The 16642-nt window shown below is 35.6% G+C and overlaps 1 protein-coding gene across 1 annotated transcript in view; it reads left to right on the forward strand.

The window, feature by feature from the left end:
• The window catches only part of LOC143207998 (uncharacterized), a 250481-nt gene that overhangs the window by 174401 nt on the left and 59438 nt on the right, over positions 1 to 16642 (forward strand). Inside the window, exon 2 of the mRNA XM_076421984.1 lies at positions 1465 to 1568. Coding sequence (XP_076278099.1) covers positions 1465 to 1568 — 104 coding nt within the window. The remainder of the gene's footprint in view (positions 1 to 1464; positions 1569 to 16642) is intronic.

Here is a 16642-nt window from a genome sequence, read left to right on the forward strand (position 1 = left end):
ACACTCACGTTGGTATTCGAGAAGAGTTGATGCTTATAATTTTAATAAACCTATGGGATAAATTCATTTCACTTGACTATAGTAATTAGACTGTGTATTTCATGCATTTATGATAAAAATTAAATCAAGGTCGTCAAGGTTTTCTAAAACGGGACTACATATTTCCATTACAACAGTCTTGTAGCTGATAAAAAAACAAATTCAGCGATGTACGATATATTGATTTGCAACGAAAGAATTGATTATCAGATTTTTCTATGAATGGAATGAGTGTATAGGTACACAGTAGAACCGCAATTATCCGAACAACGCAGAGAAACATCGTTCGTATAATAGAATAATTACTTAATTACAATGACCGATGAAATGTTTATTGATTTGTTGCTGATGGATCGATATAAAATCTTGACTCATTCAAACCGAAAGCATGTTAGGACACCAGAGATTTCAGTCATCAGTAGATTGCGGATTTGTATGCAAAATAAAATTTGTCTGCATTAATTGCACGTGATAGGAGCCACGTAGACGTTTATTTATTTTCTTAACACTTTTAGCAAGTTGAAAATATAATGAAACGGTGTGTCTCTACACTGTACACTCTTAATTAGCAAAATGTCTAATGTCTTCTGTCTTATGGCATTCTGCTGTCAACGTAGAGCGTCCTATCTTTTTGTCCCTGGTTGTACAGTGAACCACGAAAGTATTTGAACGCACTTTAAAACAGTGCATATAACTTTTTTTTTATGATTGAACCAAACGACCTGACTTTTTTGAGCAATTAGAAGAATTGATTTACCAAATGACATGCAAAAAAGATTTTCAAAAATTTGCAATTGCTAAGAATTACATGAGAAAGTAAAACAGGCACCATTTACAACTTGTTTGTTAGAGCTTGTAAAGAAAATTTAAAATATGCGTATTGTAGATGTACGTTAGTTATACACATGCTGAAAATTTCATCGAAATCGGTTGACGCAGAAAAAAGCGACACGCATCGAAAGATGTAAGAATTTGTGGATTTTAAACAGAAACTGACAAAAAGTAGCGAAAAACTATGATTTTCACCACATTTAAGATTTTGTTGAAATTTTCAGCATGTGTATAACTGACATAGATCTACAAAACATATATTTGAAATTTTCATTAAGGTCCAAATAAAAAAGTTCTGAAAAATGCTTCGTTTATTTTTGCATGCAACCTTGTAAATTGTAATTTTTGGAAAATCTGTTATGCAGATCAATTACTAAACCAATGCTTCGAATTGCTTACAAAACACCAGGTTGTTTGGTACAATTACAAAAAAGTTCTACTGTTTTAAAGTGCGTTGTAATACTTTCGTGGCTCACTGTATACTGGCCAGCGTAAAAGTGCAAAAGTCGGAAAAGTGTGAATTCGCCTTTATAAACGGAAGAAGGTTAACGGAAGCACGTGTATCTGACCAAGTGTTTTCTTTTCGATTTTCAGCGATATTTCAAAGAACGTCCGTGTCCAGAGGTCAATTGAGGATCCAAGGTGTCGCGACGTGCCTGTACCTGTGCATGGATTCCTGTGGTCTTCTTTACGGCTCGGTAAGTCAAGCTGTCCACCGGAAAAAGTTGCTCTTCCTTTTGATAAAATCGCTTCGTAGCACGTCTCGGGGCAGACAGACGACGGGGGCATACCAGTTGGGAAGAAAATGAAGCGGCCGAGTGAGTGCCACGCGACGCCGACCGCTTCTCCGCCTCTTCTTATTCCGTAATACGCTATCGCGGCATCTAAATTACAGAAACCTACGTGTGGGGAAAAACGAATCGGCCACACGAGCCGAGTTCGTTAGGCCGGCATTCGAATTCTGGATCCCTGATTCTTTCGTGTCGTTCCACATGTACCAAATAGTTTACGCGCCGGCATCGACCTATCTGATTATACTCCGAGAATTTTGTTGCATTTCTATTATCTATTGCAACGGTCTTAATCGACCGAACCAGTTCGAGGAACGCTCGCATATTCTTGCGATTACTTTGCAATTATTGTTAACGCCAGAACTACCGGATGCGTCAGAATTACTTGTTTCAGACTCTTTCCTTTGCTATTGAACCGTTCCACGCGAAAGCGGTGTAGTCACTATGTATGTATGTTGTTTGGTTTAACATCACGGCTCAGGGGTTTAATCGTCATTCAATTAAACAATTGTAATATAATTTTAGCGTGTCTTCCATAAGACAAAGGCAACATTCTTCGATATTATTGTGTTTTATAGAATTTTTATTTAATTACGTATTATCCAATGATTTTTCAGTTGCACTATTTTTCTATTCAATTGCTCAATTATTGAAATTACTAACGTGTCTTGAGAAATTGTTTACTTTACTGTATACATTGCTTTTTTACTGTTTACTTTATTCTATGAATACGTACATACATTTACTGTTTACTTCATTGTATCATACATACATACATACATTTATTGTTTACTTTATTGTGTACATATACAAATGTTTATACATACATACACTTACTGTTTACTGAAGACTCACTACAGTGGTCGAAATTTCTATAAAGTCATCTTCTTTTTCATAGATATTTTAAAAATATCACCATTTTTTTTTATTTATCGTATCTGGTTTTGTGCCTTGTAGACACTCGGATAGACGGATTGTGTACTCTAGACCGCTATGTTTACTATTTACGTTTGTTTTGATTTTTTTCTGTATGGTGCAGCACACAAGTGCGAAGTTTCTATAAAGTATTTCTCTGTATTCTGAGCAGAGAACTCTACGGAAAACTGCGAATATATACTAAAAGTATTAGTTTTAGAACTTGCAGAAATCCCCTGTTTGTTATAATTTGATTCACGTGTATTAGAATGCCGAGAGGAAAAGTGCTAACAAGTGAAGAAAAAGCATCAATCGATGCTTATAAAGATATGGGCTGCTCTAATCGCGCAATTGCTAAGAAAACTAATCGGTCATATACTGTGATTAATAATTATATCAATTTATGTGAAAATTACGGAAAAAATCATCTTAAAGGTAGTAATAAAAAATAGTCAAAGAGACAACATTCAATATTAACGAGGTCTGCAGCTATGGAAAGGAAAAATGCAGCACAATTTCGAGCTGAATTGGAGCTCCCAGTAACAACAAGACGTGTGCAACAACTTTTAAATTCTTCTGGACAAAAATACAACGTAAACCAGGCCTTAAAGAAGTACATAAACTGGCCCGTATTGATTTCGCACGGGCACAAAACACAGTGACTTTATAAAAATTTCGGCCACTGTATTGAAGACGAAAAATAATAATTACATTTAAATTACTGATTAGCAATGAAAACCAATTTTCGATTAATTTATAGAAACGTAATAAAGAATCACTATTATTATGTATCTTTGTAGACGTTGCTTTCGGTTCGAAAATGCGATCGCATACTGCACATAACTCAAACACTATAACCAGTTTCAAGAGCGAGTTAAATGAACCGGCAAGCGCAATCTTGTAAGAATAACTAGATTACGTAGGTTACCATATACTGTACCAAAGCTGTCCAAAGGACGTGCTGCTAACACTATTCTTCGCTACACGCCGTATGTTGTCTCTCTATCCGCGCGCGCGCGCAGTTGCCAGTCAAACCGATGATATCAATCGGGTTTTCAAATTGCCTGTACAGCTCAATTAAAACCTAGAAAACGAATTCTGTTAACCAGATACCATGCTCACTGTAAACACTGGTATCTGCACAGTTTCAAACATACAGGATGAGTCACTTACACTCCTGGACAAAAAGATAGATGATAATAAGATGATATTTACGTACCATATTTATAGAATTTAGAGAATTCTTGATTTATCCTTGAGAACTAAATGATAGCACGCTTGTGCTATCTTTTTGTCCAGGAGTGTACCTCTACCAACTAATCGTAACCTACTCGTTGCATAACAAAAAGTTTCAAACAAAAGCATCTTTATATCAAATAAGACATGCAATGTGATCATTAATGTTTTGATGTCTTAATATCTTATCGAGATGCGAAGGTGATCTTGCGTTTTTCTACCATAACGTGTGCTCTTTACATATAAGATTCGAAAGAATATTGAACGCTGAATAAAAAGGGGTATTAAAGTATATACAGTGAAAAAGTAATAATTACTCAGGTATTAGAATTCAATGATAGCTTGTTTGTTTATACTTATTTAATATACGACCTAGTATAGCCTCGCTTATCCGAACATCGCTGGAAATCTTGAAATACCTTGAAACGACGTGACTCACGAGTGAATGAAATACCAGCGTGTAAAATCGAATTTTCTTGGAATACAGAATTAATCTGCTCCCCTTTGTATAATAAAGATTCAAGAAAGGTTAAATAAACTGAACAAATTATATATTATATTTGAAATATGTAAATGCATGAAATTAAAATACAACCAGAGAGGTATCAAGTATTCTACTTTGTCCAGACGCAGGAAATGAGAAAGCGGTCGCATAGGAGTAGAAGAGCGAAAAACTTGATAGCACGAGAGTTAAAAACTAGGCTTGGCATAAAGATCGTCAGAGTACTTACATAGTTGCATGTGACATTCTATCGGGCAAACCATACATGTAAGCAACTTAGGTATCAACGAACCTGAGGTGGTGGAATCGATGACTTCGGAGTGGAGGGAAAAGTCCCCAACCAATGCTTGTCATCCAAGGTATCGACATTACACGAAATCTGTGGTTCGCGTACGCGATCAATTTCATCGGCGTTTTCGAGACTTAATTAAAACCGATGACGTTTGATCGAAATACAGGAGCAGCTGTGCAAGCCTGAGAAACAGGTTTAGCCCTTAACTACTATCGTTCCCCGTTTCGTTCCTCTTTTTTTTTTTCTACCGCGCCGCTGTAACTAGTACTGTACAAAAGGAATGCGTTCCGCTGGGGTTGATACACTCTTGACTGTGTACCATTTCGCAGGAGGATGCGTTTAATGGCCGATTAATCTTGTTAGAGTCGCGTGATTTTTCTAGCGTATTCCGCGTGCACCCGAGCCTCGTGTAACAAGGAAATTGGAATTTGATTTGATTTGATTCGATTTCGAAATGAAGCCGCCGTACCAGCCACCTTCATTCGAGGGATGCTTGTGCTTCGAATTCTTACGATCAACACCTTCTCGTTCGATCGCATCTCAAGATCCAGTATGCTTAATTGGTGTTGGTTTAATTGTGTGTGATTTTATTTTAACTTTCCTTTATAGCAGTGAATGTGTGTGTGTGTGTGTGTGGCACATCTTATTTACTTTGTTGGTTCTTCCACGTAATTCGAATTCGTATACTCTAGAGAGTTTGTATCAAATTACATTTGACCGACATTGATTTCGCTGACAAGCGTAATTCACCAACAATGTTTACATCAACGCTTGTTTCACCGACACACAGTGGTAAATCTTTCGATTTTAGGTAGAGAAAATTATTTTTGAATAATTTATATCCTCTAATTACAATTATTCGAGAATTCAACATAAAAATTATAACAAATCTTTTCTTATATTTCTATATTTCTGACTTATAGAGGGCCTTTGTCTGTGAATACAAGAGAAAATCACTTTAATATGATTACTTTTTTTAAAATTATAATTACAGTAACTTAATTACATATAATATTCGTATTACAAACTATAATTAAGCGATCTATCGGATCGGATTTCTCACTAATTGTAAGTAGCAGGTTGTAGCAGCTAATTTTTCTTTGACATTGTTAAGTAATTCACATAGATAAAATATACAAAAAAAAATTACAGCTTGAGTATGCTTGAGTTAACGTATAACCTCACTTTATTTACTCGTTCATTAAAAAAAAAACGCTTTTGATTATGGTTCATTTTATTTACTTCCTCCTTTTAGTTTTAAACTAAAACGAGAAAATATAAATTAGTTTCATATGCACTTACTTTCCATTTCTCAATGCACAACACAGAAATTCACCGCATTTTCGGAACATTCAACCAGTCATTAATGGATAAAAATGTCAATGTCGCGACATTGACTTCGCTGAAAATGAATTTACTGACATGGTGAAATTATTGACATTGACACTGTATTTACTTAGGTACGTACGCGAAACTGTAATTGTATGCCATTTTCTTATTGTAAAGTATAAGTATAAGTAAACCAAGGTATACATCGAAATTTCTTTTTAAATGACTGGTTTAGAAGTGCAACAGGTCACAAAATGTTCGTGTTTCACCTTAGAGACTCGTACGAGAAAAGCGTAGATCTCGGATAAATGAGCGTTCCGCTGAACGGATTGTGGAACGCTGAGTACGTGAGAAGAGGGCTCTTTAATCAAACGCGATGACAGGCCAAGTGGACCGTCACGCGATGATCGATAAAAATTGTACAGCTCGCTAGCACGAACAATAAATTCATCTTAACGTCAAGGAATTCCCGGGTAATCTGCACCGTTCCGCGGGACGACCGATCCGATAAAACGGGCAGATATTGAGCATGCCAGAATCAAAATGGACGTTCATCGCGATAATATCGTTAAGAAGAAACACAGAGGCGAACACGATCGAAAATAGTCTGATGTACCGTTCCAATGAGGCCCCGTAACCACGAAAGCGAGCGGACGTTACAGATTCTGGAGGGGACATCGAACGTTTCTCCGATTAGACGTCTCGATAGAACAGGCAAAAGATTGAAATAAAGACGTGGTAAACGTCCAGTTCGAAACTAGTCTCGTTAAGAAGGATCGTGCATTTCATTAAAGCCGTCCCGTACACTTGAATCCGTATCGGGATAAGGAACATTGGATAAAGTCGTTTTGTACATCTCGCCAGTCCACCTCGGAATGGACTCGATGGATCTTTTCGCTAATAAAAATTGTCACCGTATCTGCCTGCCGTTCATCGGCGGCCGTAGTCCCGGGGATTTGTTCTTCGCGAGCCATTTCTCCCTCTGTATCGCCTCCTTTCGCAGATGTCTTACCAATTCAACCTCCGTTCAAGTATACAGGGTATTCGCGAAACCATTAGGGCCTAATGATTAGGCAATCATTTGCTAGTAAAACTGTGCAGTGTGACTCAGGAGAGGTCAAACCTTTGGCGTCGCCGATTTTAACCCTTAGCACTCGAGTGGTGTCACTCAGAGTCAACACTAAAAATTGCTGTACCATTACTCACAATATTGTTTACATTATTAACCCTTTGAACTCCTACTTATTTTTCAATTTTGTTGCCAACAACTCCCTAGTTTGAAGTGTTTTATTTGAAATGTACTTGCAAGGACAGTTCCTCGACTGCTACTTGTTTCAAACTATTTTGTTCACTGATTATATAAAATATATCCCTCAAACTTTCTTGTAATTTATATTCGTGGAACTTGCATTAATATGAAGGAAGAAGCAAATACATATAAGAACCAAGAACCCGTTTCATTTACATTTTTCCTTCTCTGATGTCGAGTCACACTCGACAAAGTAGTGCAAAGGGTTAAATACATTGGTAGTTCGGTATTTAATCAATTACTAAACATTTAGGTATTGCATGAGGAATAAATGTTTATTTTCGAGTTAAAATAGCTCCGAGTGCAAAGGTTTAATGAAACTTTTTGTGGTGATTCTAGAGACAGAATCAATAAACAAGTGTCCGAGCTTTTTTACCAATGCTCAATTTTTTACGAAGATATTATACCCATTTCTCAAGAGTTCACCAGTTTCGAGTGACAGAAATAAATATTCTTTCTGTGGTGGAAATCGTGAACTGTTTCATGTTAGAAATAAATATGAAGGAAAATATAAAGATGTAAGATACCATGAACTTGAAGAACACCTAAGGTCAGCATTCAAGTAAACACATTTCGTACTACTATGGTTATCCATACTTCGAATTTTGATAAGGCTACATAACATGTTCTGTGTGACTTCCATGTGCAATTACATCACGCCTAACTGGTTTTGTACGAACTTGGAGGTCACTCTATCTCATATCACCGAATTCATCTTTACACAAGTAGCTGTCACGTGAAACAGATGCACACATACAGTTAGTCTCGCAATTAATGGTACTCGCTTTAAATCAGAATAACATTTTTATAAACGAACCGAACCTCAGTTTTTCTGCCAAGCTGGACTAGTTTACTAGATGATATGCAACGAACATTTTGAAAAATTATGTTTAGTCTGAAAATAGTGGAATTAACATTTTACAACTTTTTTATTTGGACTTGTGTAGAAAATTTAGAGAAATATATTCTGTAGATTCATACAAGCACAGGGTGTCACAAAATGATATGTCATGACTAGACTCCGGATATTTATGCAAAATAAAAAGTTTGTGCATCAATTGCAAAACGCAGGAGCTAAATATAAATTTACATTCTTCATTAATCACCTTAACGTGGTGAAAATAATATATTCACACTCTTAAAGTCTTTGAATATTTTAGAGTCTAGTCATGACTAGACTGCGGATCTTTATGCAAAATAAAAATATCCTGCATTGATTGTAGGAAGCAAGAATAAAATAAAGATTTATTTCATCCCTTACTGACCTTGTTATGTTCAAAAGAACATTGCAATATTCTGAAATTTTTCTAATTCTCTACTGTTTTATATTCCATCCAACCAATTTCTTCATAAAAGCATAAAAATCTGCAGTCTAGTCATGACCATCACAACGTGATCCTACATCCTCCGTTTGGTGGATATTGACCCAAGTATTATAGCTTGCCTTAAAAATTCAAGGTCAAACATTTTTTAATTGCAACCTAACTCATCGCTAGGGTCAACTGTGCAACAGTTGTATACTATACTACTTGTACACGTGTGCCTTGAGATTAAACTTGTTGCTATTAATTCCCTTACCAACTTAATTCAATCCACGACCAAGATTTCAAATTGGATGTTGTTTTTAATGCAACCCGTCGTTCTAATTCTGAGTTGAATCAACACGAATGCGGCACGAAGAATGATGATTAATTAATCGACAAATTAATTCTACAACTCTGCAGCAACTGTAGGAAGTGGAGGAAAAAGGAATGCGGGAAATTCGCGGATGTTCGATCTACATACGCCCTGCAACAGTCACGAGTGAATATAGCGCCGAAGTTGCTACGTAGACTTCAGAGAGCAGCCTATCTGATAACTAATTTACATAACACGAACAGCTAGGCAAACATTTCATCGGTGTTGCAACCTGGTCGGTAGCAGATTAATGTGCTGCTGGGTTCCTTGTCAAGCAAACCGATGCCAGTCTGTGCGTAATTTCTGTAGGCCAATGGCTGCAATTTTCACTGGTTCGATCTTACGCGGAAGTGGCGATTAGAGCATACCGGGCGTGGTTGTCACATTTTTCTTCCCGTCAGAGCTACCGGAAAGGTTATGTTTGACAAGTCTAGTGGACTCCGTGCCTCATAAGAAGTCCCTCGAGGCGGCACAGGGGCAAAGAGGGTCCTCGCTCGCAGCCAATGGTTAGGCCGTGGTGTCATATACTTTAGCCAATAATTCGGCTAGAACCAAAAGTGCCAGTAGAATGACCCATTCAGATAGCTTGCCGCCGCGATCCTTTGGAATTTCTGCCGGAAGCCTTCTAGTGTGGGCAGAGTACGTCCGATTTAGGAAAAAAATTTAGTGTCTCATGGATGTTAGCAATAAGATTGAAATTAATTCAAACTGTCTTAGCAATAGTGACGATGTATCCCGCGCTTGGTTGTCACAGTATCTGGGGTTGATTGTCACAAATTTTGAATAACAATTAGAAATTATTACAAATTTGACACAGTCTTAAACACAAAATCAAATTTGTCAACATTTATAATTTTGTCGATATGACTATGCATACGAAACACTAAAACATCAAAAATTAAACTCTGAAATACTCATTGTAAGAACATTAGGAACTTTGGCTATGAACGACTTTACGTTAAAGTCAAATAAACTTGGTGACGAATAAGAGGGTGGAAACCCCGTATTTCTATATGCAGGGTATTGTGGCCGGACGAGTGGTACAACCAAGCAGGGGGTGATACTACATGTAAAAAATAAATCGAAGAAAAGGAATAACATTTTTTTGTTTGACGCTTCGTTTTCGAGAAAATCGAGCATGAAAATACAGTAAATACACGTGCTGTTGCATAGGAATCGTCTGACGCGTCTGACCATGATCAACCAATTCTACTTTGTGCAAAGCACGCGAACCTGGCGGAACTTTACACTCGATTTTCTCGAAAACGAAGCGTCAAACGAAAAAATGTTATTCTTCTTTTTTCGACTTACTTTTACATGTAGTATCACCCCCTCCTCGGCTGTACTACCCGTCCGACCACATCCTGTATACAGGGTGAGTCACCTAACGTTTGCACCTCAAATATCCTTTGTTGTTTCTAAAGATACATAAAATATGCTAAGGACAACGTTGAATGATACAATGGGGCTGACACGATGCCAAAACAAAATTTTGTTTTTATGTCATTTTTTTAGAGATATCAAGGTCATTGATATGTTTTTAAATGGAATGAGGTATTTTGTAATACATCAATCGATGCAGCTGGACATTCGTTATAAAAAAGTACTAACCTATGTATGTCGAAAAGTTAGTAGTTCAGGAGATATTTCAATTTAAAAAACTCTAAAATACCTCCTCCAAGAAATATCTCCTGAACTACTACCTTTTCGACATACATAGGTTAGTACTTTTTTATAACGAATGTCCAGCTGCATCGATTGATGTATTAAAAAATACCTCATTCCATTTAAGAAAATGAAGGTGACCTTGATATCTCTAAAAAAATGACATAAAAACAAAATTTTGTTTTGGCATCGTGTCAGCCCCATTGTACCATTCAACTTTGTCCTTAACATATTTTATGTACCTCTTTAGAAACAACAAAGATATTTGAGGTGCAAACGTTAGGTGACTCACCCTGTATATCTGTGGTTGCAAGGAAAAACGTCGCATGTCACAATTTAGAAAAATTTGAGTTTATGCATTCATTGAGCTTGATAGTATAGGATTGACGTATTTACCAGGAAAAAATTCATGAAAACAAATTCGGAAGGCTCGAAAAAATAATACAATTTAACCGATGTCCTATGTCTCGTAATCATAAAAATATCTCGAAAGTGAAAGTGTGTGATATGTGGTGTTCTTCCTAACAACCACAGATATATACGAATGTTTAATGAACAAAACTTATAATAATGAAGCACATCGATACACTCTGACAATCAGTCTCACACGTGGCCGGTGTACGTCGTGATAGAGTCGCCAGATGAGAGGAGGGAGCACCAATTGAGGGGACAAAGTTACCCCCTCTCTGCCAGTACCGGATTAGTCACATGATATTGTGACACATGCAAGACAGAGACGGATCGCGTCACGTGACCGGGCCGTGGTGAAAGCGTGGGGGAATAGCTTCGTACAAGGGGAAGGTAGAGTGGGGAGACACTCTCAATTAGGACCATAACCTCGCTTCCGGTCTCCCTCTCTCTCTCTCGCTTTTCCATATTATTCATATTCTCAACTCTCACATACAATAAAAACTATCAATATCTGCCCTCCCCCCCTTAAAATTCGATCGAGAATGAATTAACCCTTCCAAGATCCCGGCGTGCAACGGCCCGGAACGGAAACGTTTATCAGCTAATTATTAATTAGGAAACAAGAGCGTGGAGATAAGTGAACGATATTATGCTAATCGCTCGCAGTGATCAGCAATGGTAATTAAAGCATTTGAGTTTTTAGCGAGACACGAAATGAAAAGCTTGATAACGAGCTGAAAAACGCAGCCAGCATTTACGTAATTAATTAGGGACGGAAGTTTATGCAAAATAGCTTCGAGAAAACGTTAGACAGATGTTGATTCGATTGAAATGAACCCATTTATATCTACCATATACGACACAATTCATGAAAAAAATTTAATGACGTATTCACTCAACTTTTGAATATGCACGACCTTATTGTACCATGTATGTATGGGGCGGGAAGTTCTCGGCAACTCTTGATTGAGTTTATTCTTGCTTTTTCATTTTTTTTTTTGTGATTTTCAGTCATTTCCATAAAATTCTGATTGAAAGAAATCCATGTTATGTCCTATGTTAAGTATCTCACTTATTTTTTGTGGTGAGAGACAAAAAAATTTTCTCCAGCTCATATTTTTCGACATTTCAACGTCATCGAAGTTTTTTAAAAATGGGACTGCATATTTTCATTACAACAGTCTTATAGCTTATACAAAAAAACAAATTCAACGATGTATGATATTGTTGACAACAAGAAAATCATGAAATGTTTGCCATTTATTTCAATACTCGTTCGGGGACGGTAAATGAAGGAATCTCAATTTCATTGGAGTACCTTTTTCCTCTGACCTTTTTTCCAATCATAAAAAATAAACGAGATATTTAAGATGAATTCAAATTTTGATGTTGATATTACACACCAAGCATAGAGGTGTTCAGCAAGAATTTTCGAGACTCGCAGGATAAAATTTATTTTCCATCAACTTTTTCTATTGGTCCGAAAGGAAATGAGTAAACAGAAACGAAATGCAGAAGTGAAGATGATCGTGATCAATATGTGCAGGTGTAAATTTACCTAGTGGCAGTAAGAAGCAAAACCTCATAAACTAGTCAGCGAAACTGCATTCCTTCTTACTACATGCTAATGATGGGTAGCTTTCACGGAGGTGTTACGATTTGTAGATTCAGTGAAGCCAGAACCTGTGGATCAACATTTTCATAATTTCAACGCTTCTACCGCTTCTGTTTTAGGTTCAAGGTTGACGAGGTCCTCGAAATCATTTTATAATGATAACAAACCATTTTCTGTGTTGTATTAGAAGACAAATTAGGCAAACGAAGCGACACCGCCAGAGTAATGCTATAGTTAATACTTACTCATCAAAGTTTTTTTGTATTTTGTACTTAGAAATATTTTGGAACTAATACAATTATAAAATTGGTATACGTAACTTAAAAGTATTCAGAAGTTTCGAAATAGTTAAAGAATTGGAACCTTAACAACTTGAAAAAAATTTGGGCGTTGTTTACAACTTTCTTATAATGTATTTTACTTATATCTTCCCATAAAGTTTCAGAAAACGTTTCCTAAACCAGAAAAGACAAATGAAAAATAATTTGATAAAAGAAAGTGCAAGAAATGGTTAGAAAATGAATATTCTAACTTCAATTGGCCTAACTGTAACATTTTCCTATTCTGTCACAATCACAGTCAACATTCTAACATATTGTTAAACACATGAGCAACTACTTAAAAAAAACAAAAAATTGTGATACATGTATTATGTGATCACATGCACCGTGGATGTGATTATTCCTTAACAGAGCCGCAGAGAACATTTTCGTGAAGAAAGAAGTTGCTTCAAATGACCTTAGCAGTCACCCTTTTCAACGAGATACAACATTTTTAGAATACCCTGTATTTCAAGAACATTTCAGTAAATACATACAGTCAGTAACTTAAGTATTAGTACTTCCTTTAAAATAGAATAACTTTTTTATAATTGTATCAAACTACCTGATTGTTCGTAAGCAATTAGAAGCATTGGTTTACTAAATGATGTGCAAAAAAGATTTCCCAAAAATTACAATTTACAACGTTGCATGCAAAACTAAAAAAGGCATTTTTTAAAACTTTTTTATTTGGGCCCTTAATGAAAATTTAAAGTATATATTTTGTAGATCTATGTATAGTAGTTACAACACACATGCTGGAAATTTCATCGAAATCGATTGACATACACACGAGCTACGAGCGGTTAAAAATGGTGAAAATAGTAGTTTTTCATGACTTTCGATGCGTGTCGTTATTCATTAAATTTTCAGCATGTGTGTAACTACTACAGATCTACAAAACATATATTTGAAATATTCATTAAGGGCCCATTTAAAAATGTTTAAAAAAATACCTTTTTTATTTTTGCATGCAACCTTGTAAATTGTAATTTCTGGAAAATCTTTTTTGCACATCATTTAGTAAACCAGTGCATCTAATTGCTTACAAAACATCAGGTCGAATATTTATGTGACTACCTATACGTAGTAAGATATCCTATGGCCCTCATAAATACAAATACATAAGAAAAAAAATATTGAACAAAAAAACACGATATAAATTATAAAATTGTTTGTTTCTTGTGCATAAATTGAGAGATTATTTACAACGAAATCCTGCGTAAATCGAGGGACAAGTATAAATGAAATGGAGAAAATTTCCATTTATTTTTAAACAACTGCAGTCTATTATTGAAAAGGTTCACTCTGTCGTGATAATAGAGATGTCCTCGTTATAAAATGACAAATAAGGTAGCCACGGCGACGTACTTGACCGGTCACCTACTAGGTCGACGACTGTGCGTAATTTACATCTCGGCTGTCCGTGTGCTCGATTTTCCGAACGGGTAAAGGATCGTGTCATAATCATAGGCCTGTCCGGTTCGTAATTTCATGATAATAAGCCCACGAAAGCTCGCCGCCATTTTGTTCCGATCAACCGTGAAATTCTAACTTAATTACAAGCATTTCGCGTGCAGAGTCGCCGAGTTCTGCCACCCAGACGTGCGGAATCAATCGTGTATAAAAGAAAAATCGGCCGCATCTACCGGAATCGTGGATTATAGTTATTAAGAGATATCAGGAGCCAAATGCCGGTTAAAGGAAGCTCGTGTTAAATCGGCTCGGATCGAAGGGCTCAATTACGAATATACAGGCCTAATGGCAAATCGATCAAACGTGTCGAGCGATGACTACGATGGGATTGCTGCAGCTGCAATTGCTTCCTCCCTTCTATGCAGGAAGAATTTCTAGTCTATAAAAGTGCTTTAAATCTTGTAAACATCATTTACAGGAAACCAAAGAAATATTCATGCGTTCCTCATAGCTTTATTACCTAATTAGCTTCGTACTATTCTATTTGTATTCACTGTTTCCATATCCGGGTAACAACCACACTATACGAGACTACAAGTCAAATTGCTATGAATTTGCCATTTTATTCCTGTGATATCTGCATTGAATAAAATCCGATTTAACCGAAAATACTATTTATTATTTAAATACTTTTCGACGCTTTATAAAATCTTCAAGTTAATTTCGAAATGAATGCATATCTATCATGCAAGGAATACAGTGGGTGTACAAAGTATTCGTACACCTTTCAAGAACAAACAACTTTTTTATAATTGTACCAAACGACCTGATTTTTTATAATCAATTAGAAGCATTCGTTTACGAAATGATATGCAAAAAAGATTTTCCTAAAATTATAATTTACAAGGTTAAAATAAAATAAAAATAAAGGCAAAAACAAAAAAGGCATTTTTTTAAACTGTTTTATTTGGGTCCTTAATGAAAATTTAAAATATATGTTTTGTAGATCTACATGTATTAGTTATACACATGCTGAAAATTTCATCGAAATCGGTTGACGCAAGAAAAAACGACACGACACGCATCGAAATATGTACGATTCTGTGGATTTTAAGCAGAAATTGATCAAAAGTCGTATGAAACTATGATTTTCACAATTTTTAACAGCTTTTAAAACTACGATTTTCACCATTTTTAACCGCTCGTGTTATGTTAATCGATTTCGATGAAATTTTCAGCATGTGTAGAACTAACATAGATCTACAAAGCATGTATTTTAAATTTTCCTTGAGGGCCCAAATAAAAAAGTTTAAAAAAATGCCTTTTTTGTTTTTGCCTTTATTTTCATTTTATTTCAACCTTGTAAATTATAATTTTAGGAAAATCTTTTTTGCATATCATTTCGTAAACCAAGGCTTCTAATTGATTATAAAAAATCAGGTCGTTTGGTACAATTATAAAAATGTTATTAGTTTTCAAAAGGTGTACGAATACTTTGTACACCCACTGTATGTACCTAAGTAATGTGACATATTAGAATTTAATTGATTTACCAGGAAATGCAGGGTAGGTAGTAACGGATAGTGCAACCGGAAAAGAAGTGATTCTAGAAAAGAAAAATGTAAATCGAAAATGTAGAATAAAATTTGCACATATGCGGCTTTATTTTCGAGAAAATTGAGTCTGAACATTCGATGAACATGCGTGCTATTGAATAGAAATCGTCTGACGCGTCTGTTCATAACCTACCGGTACTATGTATTGGGTTGGCAAGCAAGTAATTTCGGTATTTAAGGTGAAATAGAGAGCCCAATTTTTCATAGAAGTAATGAATTTTAATGAATAAGATATTTTCCCTTTTGTTCGATGATCTTTTGCCAAAACGAATAAATAAGAACATATTTTATTGATTAAAGTTCATCGCTTGAATAAAAAGAATTCAGTTTTACTTCACCTTAAAATACCGAAATTACTGTCTTGCCAACCCAATACTTCTCGCGTTTAACGGAGCCGCAGAGAACATTCGTAAAGGAAAAAGTTACTTATTTTATTTTAATTATATGTATATACGTATAATTTATTTATTTTTAGTAATCACCCTTTTTAAGGAAATAAATTTTTGGGACACTTCGTAAAATACATTAAGTATCTTACTGCAAAATTGTTCAATGAAATTGTCTTCATAAATATTGTTGAAAAAGTACAAATTCGTTCTGGAAACACAAGATTTATTCTAACCGTGTTTCACAGTTAAAAATATTTAAATATACTTTATCCTTTACATCATCGTTATG

Source organism: Lasioglossum baleicum, chromosome 4 (assembly GCF_051020765.1).
Source record: "Lasioglossum baleicum chromosome 4, iyLasBale1, whole genome shotgun sequence".
Lineage (NCBI taxonomy): Eukaryota > Metazoa > Arthropoda > Insecta > Hymenoptera > Halictidae > Lasioglossum > Lasioglossum baleicum.